The sequence below is a fragment of the Rhea americana genome, unplaced genomic scaffold, assembly GCF_003343005.1.
Source record: "Rhea americana isolate MKP2758 unplaced genomic scaffold, rheAme1 scaffold_28, whole genome shotgun sequence".
Taxonomy (NCBI): domain Eukaryota; kingdom Metazoa; phylum Chordata; class Aves; order Rheiformes; family Rheidae; genus Rhea; species Rhea americana.
In genome coordinates, this window is record NW_028186401.1 from 891029 (window position 1) to 907432 (window position 16404).

The window sequence follows — 16404 nt, forward strand, 5'->3', positions numbered from 1 at the left end:
AATACTTCAAACAAATTCTTACTTTCACGAACAAAAATACTTTTAAGGAAAGTTAAATTGCACTTAAGAAATAATTACACAAAAATGCTTCCCCCTCCCCCTTTTTTAATGAATTTGACTAATAGTCTTCCACATCTTTTTAGCGCTCTTTGGTTAACTACTCAAACCTCCCTGTCCATCCAGTTTTYCTTCAGTTCTACAATATTATATTTCTTTCTCAGTGTTAAACTTTTTGTTTTATTTTCCCTTGTGCTGCTTCTTGATCTTAAAAAGAAGCATGTGTAGCAACATCTGCAATCCCAAATAGCGGATGTTTTGTGGTCTGGCAGGATTGTATTGTTTTTAGGGTGTAATACTGTATTAGGTAAAATGTTTCTCTGTGGTCTGCAGGATTTCCAAAGCATGGAGGATATATGTTATTTTAGATTATCTTGATAAAGTCTGTTTTTATAGATGACAAATCTGTTCTGAATTTATAGTTTTATAAAAATTTAAGATTTTACAAGAATGTAAGCATCCCATTACGGAAAGAGTCAGGAGACATTGGTACAGAATACAAGTGATTACACAGATTTTGTTTTCCAAAACAGCACACAAACTCAGTGAGCTTTGAGTTTAAAAAATAAAATAGCAAAGCCAATTTATTTAATTCAATTCACTCAGGACACTCGGATTTCTAAAGCTAATGATTGTTCACACTTGCCACATTAACTACCAAAGGAAAGGTGCCTGCCTCATTACCATTTTTCAGCTATAGAGCAAGCCAGGCCAAAAGGTTTCTCCTTCCACTGCATGCAGATATCGCCTGTGGGATGGTAAAACGGGAGCATGCTACAGTTTGGATGTTTGAGGCACTTTCCTAASTTACATCTACCAGCTGGTAAAGAGMGATATTACCTACACAAGAGACTAGCCTGAAGTCCACACACGTTCCGTGTGCCAGTATACCCATCGGAAAAACTGGTGAGGTCTGTCCTCCATCATTCCTTGTGCAAGTGTCTGATGTATAGGCATACAAYATGTGTGCTCAAAGCACATCACCTCCAAGGGCAGACAAGCTTAACACTGTCTGTCCATCCTTCCTGACCTTGAAAGTCCTGTCCTTGCATTCTGGCAATCAATTCCCTCTTCTATACCTACTGCMTTTTAAAGAAAACTAAGGACGGTCGGGGAAGCATGGGACATTGAGACTACTCAGGTTTACTTAGCTGAAGGCTACAAACACTGAGCGATCAGATACATCACTTGAGAGGAACCCTTGGTCTGCTCTTCCATAGAGAAAGGGCAGAATTCTTTGTTCAGTTGCCAACATATTTCCAAAGTGCAGGGGCAGACCTATTCCCATCTTAAAATTCTGGCCTGCAGTGAATTAACTTCACAGTATAGTATTAATTGCAAGCTAGTTTAGTCTAAATGTCTGAATATGTAAAAATTATTACAGGAGAATAATAAAGAACTTCCCAGTATGGATCTACTGCAACCATATCTGGAAAATGCACTGAGATAGAGACCTTACCAAAATAAAAGGACAGGCAAGAAAGTTCTAAGTACAGTTGCAGAAGTTATCCAGCAGCCTTAAGGATTTCTTAAAATTTTAAATAAAGACTAGGGAAAAAAAAAAACAGAAAACCAAACAAAACTAAAGCAGCCTGGCTACACAATTAAAACAGCAAAGAAATAAAATCAGAGAACTGCCTCTAGTAAATAAATAGCGTAGGTACCTAGAAGTAACGACAGAAAAATTAAGGAAAGTTTAGACCCCTAGTGGCAACAGTCTTCCTATCTTCTATGAAAGGCAGCAGAAGTTTCAGCACTCTGCAAAGTTACATCTCAACTGAGTGAAAATAATTGCTGAAGCATCCGCAGGTTGGTAGGAAGATGAAGTCAGTGACCAAAAAGCTGGTTCCTGAGCTGCAACTACGACAAGGTCCAAAACACAGCAGAAAATCAGTATAATYGACAAAGTCATTGAAAACTAAGGGGAGTATTTCAAAGGGATGATAGCTGCTCTCAGGGTCTTTTTCTTCCCACTGCTCAAACTACTGTAGATTGTTTCCTGATTGGCGATACATACCTTAAGGGAGAAGCACAAACATGAAAATTAAGATGCAGAGGGATGATGCATTCTGGACACTACAATTAGGGAGAAAGGGGACATAATGGAAAGGAGATAGCATCAGTGAGGGCCATTTTCCACCCCAAAAATGTTTGAAGTTTTGACAACCACTGTTTCATGCTGTGTCTTCTCTCTTCTATGCTGCACAGGGCATGCACATCCATCATTTCTATTCTCCGACTGAAGTACAGGTCACTGTTGCTATCTTGTTTGGCCTATGCCATTTTCAAATTGAATTAGATACGGTCCAACATTTGCATGCATATATTTTTGATAAAAATTTTTGTATTTTAGCTCACAAAACGKAGATGCCCTTTCCCTAAGGTTCAAAATAGCTTTCTGTCTTCCCTCCACAAAATCTGCTTTTGATGACAAAGGTCAATGAAGAAAAARACCAAATCACATAAATGTCAAGAAGAATAGGAAAAAAAAATCTGCAGTTGGTGGAGGGGAAAGYAACACTAATAACAAAACTTCCAAAAGCAAGTTTGGAAACAAAATCTCATCAAAAAATATTGCAATTTCTGTTAACATTATGGATTTTAGTGAACTGACTGGTACCATTCACCTCCTCAATTAGGTAAGTAATTTAAACAAGACCAAAACATTGTCCATTACGGTTCAGTAAATGTTTTGCTGCCATCTCCTGGACAAACTATTATTAAGTGCACAGGTACTTCCAGCCAAAGTTGGACCTGCATTATGTTCATTATGTTGCAYACGATTTCCATCTTTTCAGTTCCTACGATATTACTAAAAGTACGCTACACAGCTGATACTGCCTTAAGAACTTAGGATTTTTTTCTTGACTTCAGCATTTGCTCCCTATCATGAAATAACTCTCTACCCCTGGAACACAAGCAAGGTAGAAACAAATTTGGAAAAATATCTCTTGCTTATCTTCCAGAATCTGCGGGGGGAGTGGGGAATGTAGCTGTTACTAGTATGTTTAACTAGGAAAGTAGGAAGCCAGTAGTTGTCAGTATTTCTTTATCTTGCCTTCAGCCTGACTATAAAGCAATTATAGTTATTCCTTCTCAAGCTTCCCATTAATTTGAGGATGACAAAATCTAGAAATATGAACAACTGCATTTCTTCACTTCTAATATTCTTAAAGATTAGGTAAAACCTTGAACTGCTGCATCAGTTATCAAGGACACCAAATAATTGCTATTGATCTCAAACGAGACAGAATTTGCAACTTTGAATGATACGCAGATTTATCTCATTCCATGTTAAAGTTAGGCATCTAAGTTACCCATTTAAACTCAACTGTTACTGAGAACGAGACTCTTCTTAATCCTCTAATCTGGAGGATATAGAGATTCCTAGAGTTCAGTCCAAAATGTTAGAGTTTTAATTTACTGTTCAGTGGGACAGACTCTCCCTTCTTCCATGCTACCTTTGCTAGGTCATTTTATCCTAGTCTCATTTGTGARGACAAGAAAGCAATGCTTCTGTCTCTATAAAAGTATGTCTATTATGTCAAGCTTTCTCCTCCATTAGGGTTTAATTATGACCTCAAGGTTTAGATACAAGGCAACATATGCTTCTTGTTTTGAATCTTCTAGGACAAAGCTGATACGAAAGACCTCCGGGAAAGCGTTACTGCTCAGGCATAAAAACACTTCATAAGTTGGCTTAGAGAGAGAAGCATTTCCCATTCTCTAGTTTCTCCTAGATTCTGCACGATCTTGCTAAAATTTAGATACCTTGCAGTTAAGACTAAAAATAAATACAAACCTCTATTTGGATACTTCCTTCTCTTTCTTCAATTTCTAGGAGCTTTTGTGAATTATTCCTTCACTTTAATACAAGTAACTGGAAACTGTCCTGTTCCGATAGCGTTAAGATGATTTTACCAAAAGACAAGCAACAGCTACACACTTCCAAGCCTCTAGTTGGTCCTAACCTTAATAGTGATGGCAATGGTGTGGATTAATGAAATGTATTTTTTTGTCCAGCATTGGGCTAACTCCATAAGTGATTTTAAAAGCAAAAAGTATATCGGGGGGAGAAAAAAAAAAAGCTTGTTAGGCCAGAATTACAGATTTCTCAAAACTATGTGCCTATTTTTGCGCTGTTCTCCTAAACTTGAGTTTTGTGACACTAGATATTCTTGTGGAGGGGAAGTACTAAATTCATAGAATTGTTACTTTATTAAAATGAGACATATTCAAAAAATCTAATTTACTCTTTCCTATGAAAATTAAGTTTCTCCATGAGTYTGTTTAAGTTTCTGCATTTCAACACTTGCTAAGGAGTACTTCTTGCCTGATCTATTATCTCTATATCTGGTTGTTGTTTTCTGCTTGCTCCATCCTTAAATCTGGACCAGCTATATTACGCATTTTCCACATCTATCTGTGTCTCCCTCTTATTTAATGGATAATAAAAAGCTTGCTCCTGTTCTATCCTCTCTAGTCAGTCAAGTCAGCCTGCATGCACAAGTCCATCCCACGGTTCTTCCTTCACTGGTGAGSAATAATAGAAGAGTGAAAGAAAAACCAGGAAACAGCCTGGTCCTAATTCCTCATAAAAAGCTACCTTTTATTTCTCAGATCCTTTCTCAGCCTACATTCATCAAGCTCCATCTCAACTCCACTATCATTCAAGATTCTAGGTCAAGAGTGTTCATGTCCCAGACCTTAGGCACAGCACTTTCCCCTCACCTACAGCCCCGCGTGAGTTTCTCACTCCTGTACCACGAAAACATTTCCAGCTATGCTAAACTTCATCACCACTCTAGGTGGCCACAACTATCACGAGTCTCCATCCTTCCCACTAACACTTCAGTCCCTCTTCTTCAGTGCTTCATCCACTCCCTGTCACTATCTCTTTTATTATAAACTTATACAGCCAGTCCAGGACTCTGTCTACCATAAGATTCACACCAGAAAATGACTTTGTCCTTCACCACAATATCATTTTAGTCTGCATGGATTAGCACCCAATATCAAATTAATCCATTTCCTGAGTGGGAGGAAGGTGAAAAATTGTGTTAAGAAAGGTAGAGACAGACCTCTCAGTAATGAGGCAGGAATGATTAAGTTTGCCTTTAACAGTCAGCTCATTCACTGTTTAACAGCTCATTTGTGTCATTATTATTTTTTAAATATTCATTATCTTTTATGTCTCTGTTTTAAGGGAAAACAAGGCAAAACACAAAACAGCGCCAACTTTCTGAAGCAAGGCTCAGCTAAAGAAAAGCCGCTGTAGATGACTAATCCTCACACTACTTGTTACTCAACTTTCTAGTCCTGGTGATTAAATTCCCCTGTTCTGGAAGCAACATGATGTTTCACTACAAACATTTCTCACCAAGCATCAGATCCAGTCAGTGTTTCATTTAGCAGAGAGAGTAACAACAACAAAAATAGAAACAAAACAAAAACGCTAAGCCAACAGCTATCCAATATCAAAACCTATTCAATGAAAAATATTTGAGATTTACTCTTTTTTTGAGATCACCTTCAAGTTTATAGAGTTAAAAAACAACTTATTTCCAGATTTACAGCCTAAAAATGTAAAATTATGAAACTGAAGACTTGGGACCTGCATATATGACATTTAAAAAAGTAGAATTTAAAGTTATTTATTTATTTGTGCAGTCTAGTAGCTTCTTCTCCCTCACTCCCGCCCAATGACAAGGGGTGGTTGCTAGTTTAATATAGTTAGAAAACTGTAGTAGGTTTATGAACAGAGCCCAGTTGTTCAGGCTATATTTCACTATTAATCTGAAGTAACATACCACTAAAGGTACAAATACAACAACCTACTAGTGCCACCCAGCTTTAAGTATGATTTATACATATAACAAACAATGAAATACAAATGAGGGGCTGTATAGCCTCAAGTATAAATAAAGCATCAAAAAGAGAACTCAGATAAGTCTGCTTGTGACTGAAAACATCTTAATTCATTATTTATCAATTTAGCTGACAAGAACAGTGCTACACTAYAAAATGCTGTTCCGTTAAGACCTCTACTCAGAATGTGGAGAGCCCTTCCTAATTTTTGTTTTCCACTCCTAGTGTWAGATTAAAAGTTTAAGACTACCAACTTCCAAAACTTTAGGTGGTCTAGTAATAAAGGTATAGCAAAAAGCAACTTCGACTCTACCATTTGAGGGGGAATAACCATCAGCTGAAGGACTATACCACTTAAACTGTCAAAATTCAATCAGTTCTTCAAACAAAGCTTCACTGTTCCTGAAGGATGCAGGAGAGACAAACTCAACTGGACTAGCTGACACTAAAATCCTAGCACAAAGAGTATTGTCTTCAAAGTTTAGCAGACTGTGTTAAAGCCTATGTSAAAGCTTAGCCTTTAATTTGACTTGTTAACTTGCTTGAGAATTATGAAACAATCTTCCCRAGGATTTCAACTCAAACACTTGCCTTCTTCTAATAATCCCCCTAACAGAGAAGGAAGGCCTATAGATGCACTCACAGCACTCACTAAGTTCATAATGAGCTCTTCTGTCCTACTTTTATAATGCTTATTCATCCTTACAACAGTTCCTAGCCAATTTWAAAAAAAAATAAGGTATTTAGATACAAAGCTCATCTACTACCTCATTTACAGAGCATGCATCAGATGGAAATAGAAATGAAGCATCACTCCAAAGAAAGAAAAGAGGAAAAAAAAATTATCAGAAGTAGTCTGACACTTAACTGGTGCTGGAAAGGYATACAATAGAAACTGAGCTAGAAAGTTGCAAAACGAGAATCAAAATTTTTCTCTAGTTAGCTTACCCCCATGTTCAAGAAAAACACGGACACATCTCTCTTTCCCTCTTGCTGCAGAGAAATGAAGCAAGGTCCAACCATTGGCATCTCGTCCATTTGGAGAATAACCTTGCTCCAGCATCTTGCGCACAGTGTGAACATCGCCAGCAGCAACTGCAGCCTGAATCTGCAACTCTTCCTGTAGTTCAGGGTTTCTCCGACAGTGATGGTGTAACATCCTAGCTGAATCTGGCTTTTACAGAAGCGTCATGAGGTCATACTAGTCACCTTGAATCAATATAAAACATGAATAAATTAGCACAGGGACAAAGAAAAGAGGTATCTAGAAAGAGTCAGTACTAGTGAAAAGCAATGCTAGGATTTACTCTCCATAAAGAGAGTATCTTTATGTATAAGATAAGAATTACAGACTATCTTACTACTGCTAGCAAAAACATAGCATATGGTTCAAATCACTGAACTGCAACAGAAAGGGACACTTGCACATTATAAATAAAAAACACTTTCTTCAGAAATGACAGCATCAAAAAACAGTCCACTGTTAAAGTAACCTGAGTAATAAGCAAAATGAAAAATCCCCACAACACAACTTTCATTTAAGATCACAGCATGGCTATTATCACCAACTCCAGAGATACCGGTTGAATAGATTACCTAAACTGTCGCATGAAACAATGCTGCCTTACTAGAGCAACTGGACGATGATATTTTCTAGTTTTTTCTGGAAATATATAACCTCTAAGCTAAATTGAAAACATTTTTGTCTGATTAATTTAACTTTTTCTTGAGACGCACTGTAAAGGAACATTAGTAAAACTAACATTCAAACTAAAAACTTTATTCTAAGTCACAGTCTACTGCCTGTATTTTGCCTCGTGGAATTCTTTATTGGTACAAAAACACTGTTAAGGACATTTATAATCCAAGGATCAGACACAAAGACGATCATAGATGAGACCTAAGGAAACAGGTGCAGTTAATACAGCCCTCTCAAACACCACGAGTACATATACTCGAACAACTCAATTTATAATTACCTTGACACAGTATATGAGAGAGCTGGGCCAAAAGGCTATCTAAAATAGCCATTGTAAAAGAGCCTATACACCAGCGTATATTGGAAAAGAAATGAGTACTATATTCCATGCTCTGTTTGAAAAGTATTCATCTTCAGTTCTATTTGCTACCTGGCTGCAGACAAGAAAAAAAATACAGATATTTAGGGACTCTTTCACAGTATATAAAGTCTGTTAAACACTTGCATTTTCACATACATTATGTATCACTTCCCATTAACAGGTATTCCTAGAATGGAAAGAGGATCAGAAGAAAATGGACAAACACGAGGYATTAGAAAGGGAATGCTGAACAGCAGAAGTCTCAGAAAATATTCAGAAACTGTTGGAACGGATATTAACATACAACTTCAAGATAAAGTTTAGAAAAGACTCCTGTAAAGTTAATTAAGTTACTCTTACTCATACAAGGAGAAATTCYAAAGACAAATATGAATTTTAAACTATCTTTAAAATTTACAGCAACCCTATTTTATTAGGATGCCAATCTATGCCATCATCTAACCCTTCATTTACATAAATATAAGGATTTCCAGATCCTCATGATTCATAGGTCATTCAAAAGACATTGCAATCAACTCCTCATATCCCACTGGGCACTTGTTTTCCTCTGATTCAGATAAACATGCAGASAAGAGAAAAGTGAAAACATCAATCAATGTCATGCTTCCAGATAAAGGCTTGGACACCTAGTCACTCTTACAACCTATTTGGGMCCATGGCAAAGTTATTTATGTGCTACATGCAGAGATACAAACTCTGAAGTAACAGGTAGCTACAACGACTATTTATTTATACAGTGAACATGGAAATTACATACACAAAATGCCTGATTTTGACATTTATAAATGCTTCAAGATACCATGTATGGCAACAATCACCATTTCAGCATGTGGTTATGAAACATTTTCTAACTCAATGGGTTATATACAGCTTAGGACCTGGCTTTGTTTTGTTTTATAATATTGACTCCATTATCTGGTACTAGAAGAAAAGAGGCTTTGCAAAAGCAGCACCTGCTTACTCAATAGTTCAGCTTTTGCAGCATATCCAAAAAATCAAACTTGATTAATCAGATGACAATGGAAGTATTTTTATTGACTCTAATAAGCTTTTGCTAAGCCTTTTCTAAACTCCAATTAGCACTTTAGAACATGGTCACCTGTGAGACAGTGAGCTGCATTTCACTGGATCACACTGGTAATGGTAGTATTAATGAAATTCCAACCATATAGCCAAGATCTTCCTTTGGATTTACAGGCGAAGACTGATAGTAAAACCTGTCCGATAATAAGTATGAGCCATGAGAAGATCCCTCAAAAAACAGAGCATGGCTCTTTGGCCCTACTTTCTGAATGCGTAGAAAAGCAAGATATGAAAACTTTTCCCTCAAATTGAGAGCATCTGATAAAAATGAAATATTATTTGTAAAGGAGTAACACTTGCAGGATCTCATATCATCTTGAAAGTGAAGATCAAACTAGTCGCTGAAAATCCGAAAAGAGACTGGATGACTGAACAGATCAGGAGAGAAGAAGTGGTATTTCTCATTTAGGGGCCAGCAGCATCCCCCCAAGTATCTATGAAGACAGTTGGTTAAGGGAAAGCAAAGCTCTTTATATCATACTTCTCAGCTGGTGGATATATTTGTAATGCAGCATTATAAAAARCTGGCATCGGCCCCGTATGTTGCACGCGACTAGCAGAATTTATTCAAATTAGCTAGTACTGAAGTATGTAAGTACAAAAACATACAAAACAGAAGACAAAGTCAGGCATAAGAAGCTCCTTTTATCAGTTGTGGAGTTTCTCAAAATAGCAATTTTATCTCACCTCCATAGCAAGCAATGAAATTCAAATTACATGAATACTAAAGTGTAATGTTGAAGGTTTCAGGATAGTTCTAGACACATACCAGCTTTGAAAACATTTTCGCTTCCACTCCATAATTMATTTAAAATTCCCATTTAAAGATTCCCCATTTACAGCATCAATCTTTGGAGACTGAAAGGACTACTGGAAGTCATTAGCCATTTGGCACTTAACAGTTACTGTTTTACAACTATAATCAGTCTCATTCAGACACAGTATGTGTTTCGATGACTACATTTTGGCTTTCTCCATACAAGTTTAAAAAAAATAAAATAAAGACAGGAAAAATGTACTTAGACATTCTTGGTTATAATGACAGTAGCACCATGAAAATAGAGGACAACTACTGAACTGATTTTGCAAGTATAACAAGATAAATTCAATGCTTTCCTGCATTACCTTATAGGAGGTTGTCACTTTGTGATGTATGTCCCACTCTTCACTGTCTTCATTATTCATAATCTTGTGTGGCCATGTGTGTCAAACAACCTGCTACCCCTTAAAAAGAATAATATTTCTTATTAGGTACAAAGACTAAAAGTGAGAGGTCTACCTAGTTTTATCCTGAACCTATGCTACAATTCTACGTTATAATGCAGTTATGCCAGAAAAGACTCTAAAGTGTGTTTTCTTTCATTATTAGGCAGTTCTCCAGAGGCCGGGGGTGGGGAGGATGCTACCGACAGACAAGGCTGCAGAGAATACTTAATGGAAAAAAAAGAGAAACTAGAGATGTGCTGTATCACTGAAGTAAACCTAAAAGAATCCTTCTTTCAGGTTTTCACGTATCTGTTCCTGCCACGGAACAAGAATGGATGCAAAGGTTACAGTACACATTTCTGCCTGACTGCTTAACATCTCCATGTAGGAGCCAGACTCCAGGAAAAACATAGACAACCCRTACAGTTCCTCCCAAACCATTTTTGTTTCTCTATCATATCTATGTTTCTTCATCTAAAAAATAAAACCTGACAATACAGAACATTGTCTTCCCTGACCTCTGACGGGACTTYTCTAGGGCTACCATACAATCTTCACTCCTTCAAACAAGAAATCAGCCTAACACACACCATATCTTACAAACAGGCAAACATACTTTCACAAAACAAGCAATACCTTCAGCTCAAAAATCTTCACCCCTTTCTTCATATGTAACACTTTCCCTTTTATCCCTAAGTTTAGTAAACGGCTGTTACAATCCCTATCCAGCCTCTTCCTTCAGATAAGGAGAGCTAATCCTCTTTCCCTGTCATCTATAGTTAACAGTACCAGCCCCACAGTCAAACCACTCCTCACAGTACTTTTGAGAGCCTATGCTAATTAATATCATTCATTAATTTTTTGTATACCTCTTCTATCTGGCCTTTCTTTCACTTTGACTGCAAGCTCTTTGGGACAAGATCACTTTTGAGCGTGTGTGTACAATGCTGAACACAACGGAAACTTAGACTATGACTAGGCATTGCAATAATATAACAAATAATAACAGTATTAATTACTTCATCATATAGCAGATCATACAAGAACAACCCTGACTTGTTTCTGCTGTAAATGAATTGTACCAGAATAGTTGCAAGAACTACGCAGCTTTTAGCTTAAGTGAAAATTTCTGTCACTTAACACAACATAAAATCTTGCCTTCCTGATGATAGCTTAGAGAAGATGAAAAAAGCACTCTTCATCCCTCTCATGCACGTTTTCAAGAGCTTTGCTTCCCAAGAAAAAAAAATATACAAGGTCTGCAGATATGCTCASAGCCCTGCACAAATCTGCACTGCCATGACCTCATTTGATCACATTTCTAGCCTTGTTTTTTGCATAGACGATCGGTCGTTAGTTCACTCTATTTTTTTTTTTATTTTTGCATGATTTTCACTTAAAAACCCACACATTTTTTATTAGCTAATGCAAATTAGAATTGCACTGACTTCACAGACTACAGACAAGGTAACAGATTGCTCCACTAAAAAAGTAACAAGCTTTTTTCCCCCCAAAGGAAAATTAGCTGCATATGGCAAGAGTAAGATCTGCAACTTTAATAAAAAGAAGTTATATTTTTAGTGAAAGTAAAGTCACTTACTGAACGACTAGACAAAGTTTGCTTAAAATACTAATAATTGTAGTAGAAGTAGCACATCAACTAAAAAAATAAGACAAACATCTTCATTACCTATGCATAAGTCTCATGTTGTCAAAGAGATCTGAGACTTTTCTACATCAATGCATTMCTTCATTAAACAAATCACTCCAAATATGATGTGGAAAATTAATTCTGACATATCTATATTTTTACTTTAAAGATGGCTCAAAGTTGGCACTAAAAGTAAGACCTTATAATATAGTATTTTGTTCATTCAGATGGCCTTATAGACCTCCAACCAGGGCCACAAGGTTACACATTCAAGAGCAGAATAAGGTTAACTGATGTCAACCTAACGCTATACAACAGTAAAAGTGTACTACTACACAGGACATTTATCATTATTACATTAATTACATTATTACATTTATCATTATTACATTCATAGCTAGCATAGACCTCATCAGTGTAAATCCTAATTGTCTCTGGTTGAAATGAAGTATTCTAAGATTGTGGAGGAGAGAGGAAGGCGGGGGGGGAAAGCCCTTTGGACTAAGGATAATCACATTAGTGTTCGTCATCCCCACAACCCACTTATCTCACCCAATTCAAAATTCAAACAAGCTGAATGTGTTCTCACTCAAAAGGCATTTTAAAAACGGTCAGTGTGTGTTCAACAAGAAGTCTAAATACAACTATCACCTTCCTATTTGCAAAGCTCTTCAGACAACAGAGTAAAGCAACACATCACATTATTATTTGTGTTCCCATGTCACAATAATAAAGTTTGCAGATAGCATGTGAAATAGCAGAATTTCACAGCTTATAACCCTGAATATATTTTCTGCTGAGTGCTCAACACTACATCTCAGACAGGTATCAAGCAAAGTATACCTTATCTATCCAYTTGACTGAGATGAAGATTATCAAGCAACACCTGTGTACTGCTGGGTCTGAAAGCAATGAGTTAAGAGTGCATGAATCCCCCAAAATATCATAGAGGAACTTAGATTTCAAAGGAAAGAAACCATCACTAAGAAGTCATTAAAAGATACACACACACACACACACACACACACACAATTCTCGTGACAGCATCTCTAATGCCATCTTGCAGCTGGGACAAATTTAACTTAAAATAAGTATAATCTAACACTACTACATTAACAGCAGTTTTTTATGGTACTGTAGGATGCTATCTAGCGTTGTTATATACTAATAAGCAGCTTCTCTTACATTCTGCAGGTGGCTGCAACTCAAGTCTAGAGGTATCACTTTACCAACTATTATCCATTTCACATCGATGTTGTGAGGTCTGATGTTTTGGGCCTGATGCAGAAAGTGAAATTACACAGCTCATATAACTTCAGGTCTGCAAACTGGAGAACAACAGAACAGTCCCTGCCGTCGGAAAGTGCTAGTTATGCATCGGCTATTAACCACTCTCAAAAATTTCAACCCATATACTAACAATCTGAACTGCAAGTAGAGCCCAGTAAAGGAAATACTGCAAGTCCTTTCAAACCAACGACTTCAATGTAGTGCTAAAGCAAGGTCCTATGGATCTTTTTCAGTAAAAAACACGGCAATTGGTTTGCAGAGCTACGACTTTCCTTCCTCAAAGTCTATACCCACAAACTGTACAGAGTTTGCAGTCTACAGCATGATCCTCGAGATCCTCACATACTAAGCAGAAGACAAGCTCTCTTAAGTTACAGTGGTGCTGTTATTAAGTTTCAAAGAATGATGCAGTATAAGTAAGATGAAAATTTTGCTTTAAGAGCACGTTACAATTCAGAGCAAGTGCTAATATATAGGATTTCTATAATTTAACACTGCTACAAGCATACAAGCGCTAACACGTCATTGATCAACAGAAGCAGGAAATGGCTAGTTCAAACCTTGCTAAAGCAATCACTTCAGTTCTAATATTCGCAACACAACCGATGAACAAATGAAATGAATGCTGTTTATAAAGCTCATTTCATTCAACAATCTGCAGAAGACTTAAATTTGCTCCGTATTTTTTTTTAATATCCTAAAAGAGTCTGAAAGGACAGAATTCATTAAATGACTTCAGTGGATAAAGCAACAGTTTTTCACCCTGATAGTATCATTCTGTAAGCAAATCCTAGAACAACATAAAGCAGTATCTCAGTCAGCATATTTTCTTTAAGGGTTTAGAATTCACCGTAAAAAAAATAAATAAAATGAGCATATACACAAAAGATCATAAAGTCTGGCTGTGCAACTTTATCTAATGGGACAGCTATAGTTGCAACATGCTACATTTCTTCCAGAGAAGAGCAGGCCTTCAGCACATTGTTTACCTTTGTTTCTTGTTTTGGCCATGTGTAAATTTCTGCCAGAAGGTAATTCTCCCATTTCTGTCAACTCAGTTTCAGCCTCTGCATCTGGATCAAACTTCACTGCACTGGCATTTCACATTAAGGAGCTTCAAAAAAATCAAATGAGCAGTTGCAATTCATTCTGTGAATAAATCCTAACCATCCAAGGACTTATCAGCACTAGACGTGTCCTGTTTGAGTAGCTACATTAATGCAAGCCCCTAGGTTAGGTGCACTGGATGGGCTGTAAAAAAGGTGTTTATAATAAACCAACTTCATATGAAACAGGTGTGGCATAATTACACTGAAAAGTTTGTACTAGTGCACATCCATCTTGTCTCCTGCACTGTTACCAAAAACCCCTCCTGCAATTACACTGGACATGTTCACATGTTCCAGTGTTACATGTGTTTTTATAGTAAGCTATCAAAATAATTTGAGTATTTCTTCATTGTATTTTTAAAATGCATCTCAAAGTTTGCTGCACTGGGGAATGTTCTATTTAGTCTTTGAATTTTAACAGCTACTCTTCGCCATACGCCAGAGATGCCTGTATTAGAAAAATGATCCATCCTTGACCAAGGTTGTTGGCAACAGGTACTGCTCTTCCCCTGCATCTAATGCTAAAAAATAATTTATTGCTGACAATGAAAAACTTTATGCTACAGTCAATGACATCTCTGAAAACATGACAAAGACAGCAAGATGCATATCAAGGATATATTTGCCAAAATAACACAGGCCCATCTACATCTGAAACGGATTAAAATGGGTTCAGTACAGACTTTACACAAAAATAATGAGTAGAAATTCCATTATTCAGAGCATACTAACAGTAGGATGCAGAAAAGGGCTGATAGACATCTTTCCTCCCTCTCTTGCTCTCTTTCCTTCTAAAGCCCATCTCTGTATCTTCTTGCCACACAGAACAGGCAATTCACCCTATGAATCTTTCTTCCCCTGAAACCTAACCTTTCTCCTTTTAGCAGTAGCATTCAATTTTTGATGCCATGTTTCATATTTTTCCTCAAGTATCTAACAATATTATCTTCTCCTGTGATTTCAACGGAAAAAACTAGCACATCTAAGCAGACACCCACCYAATTAAATGAGTTTCAATTTTTGCAACTTGGTTACAACACAACGCAAAAAGCTTGACACATGCAAAAATTAGATATACCTAAACCAACATAATGCAATTACCATGATCTACCCCAATAATAATTTTAGAATCTGAGCAGCTACTAGAAGTCATGTGTTGTACCCATAAGTCAGTGAGAAGGCTTTAAGAAAAGATGCTTTTAACTACCCAGAATGAAGTCATTTTAAATTACATTCCTCAAACGAAGAGCCAAAAAAAAAAAAAATTACGTAGCAGATCACAGTGAAAATGTTTGCAGATAAAATTTAGAAAATGAACACAACAAGAAGAGAGAGGAACAGAACTTCAGCTGGGCTTTAATGCTTTTCAACTTTTAAACCTACTTGCTATTATGCTTTAAGAGAACAAAGAAATCTAATACTATCTATTCAAATCTATCAAAAACATAAAAACATTCACAACATGAGGCCCCAAACCCAGCCAAACCACACATCTAGGATGATTTTGGAGACTCTATATAAATTATCACCTTCTCTTTTTTTTGAGCACTGCTTTCTCTCTTTCTTTCTTCTGTCTTATTTYGTTCTTTGGAGTCAGAATTTTTAATTCTCCTTTAAGGCAGCTTAAACCTAAAGAAAAGGAAAGAAGAAAGGTGCACTGAGCCACAAAATGACATTAAGAGAGAGAAACAGAGAACAAAAACAGTTAATACCAAAGCAGTAACAGGCTGGAAAGGGACAATTCTTCAAAATTTAGGAAGCAGAGGGTTATTTACCCAAACTGGGACCTCAGCATGGAAATAGGAGCGCTCCCTCAGGAAACCGAGGAGTTGGAGGGACCTCAGCGGCAGGACTGCCAGCCCTGTCAAGCGCAAGTCTCAAGGGAATTGAAGTACGAGGCAAGCGCTACAGAATGGGACAGGAAGTGACCCGCAAAGCGCGGCTGCCGGGAAACGCCATCGCTCCCTCGSCACAGCCAGTGCCCCGGGAGGCGGCCAGCGCGCGGAAGGAGCCGGGCAAAGCCCCAGCGCGGCGCTCCGCGGCCTGGCGGGCGGGGAGC

The 16404-nt window shown here is 37.3% G+C and overlaps 1 protein-coding gene across 2 annotated transcripts in view; it reads right to left on the bottom strand.

Moving 5' to 3' along the window:
* The window catches only part of ASB7 (ankyrin repeat and SOCS box containing 7), a 31703-nt gene extending 15389 nt beyond the window's left edge, over positions 1-16314 (bottom strand). Inside the window, exons 1-5 of one of the 2 annotated variants that reach the window (XM_085308596.1) lie at positions 16121-16314; positions 15875-15974; positions 14226-14350; positions 10215-10313; positions 6874-7134 (exon numbers count right to left, since the gene is read on the bottom strand). In XM_085308596.1, coding sequence (XP_085164722.1) covers positions 6874-7084 — 211 coding nt within the window. In that variant the 5' untranslated portion in view covers positions 7085-7134; positions 10215-10313; positions 14226-14350; positions 15875-15974; positions 16121-16314. The remainder of the gene's footprint in view (positions 1-6873; positions 7135-10214; positions 10314-14225; positions 14351-15874; positions 15975-16120) is intronic. The other variant, XM_085308598.1, reaches the window with a different exon arrangement.
* Positions 16315-16404: the final 90 nt, after the last annotated feature.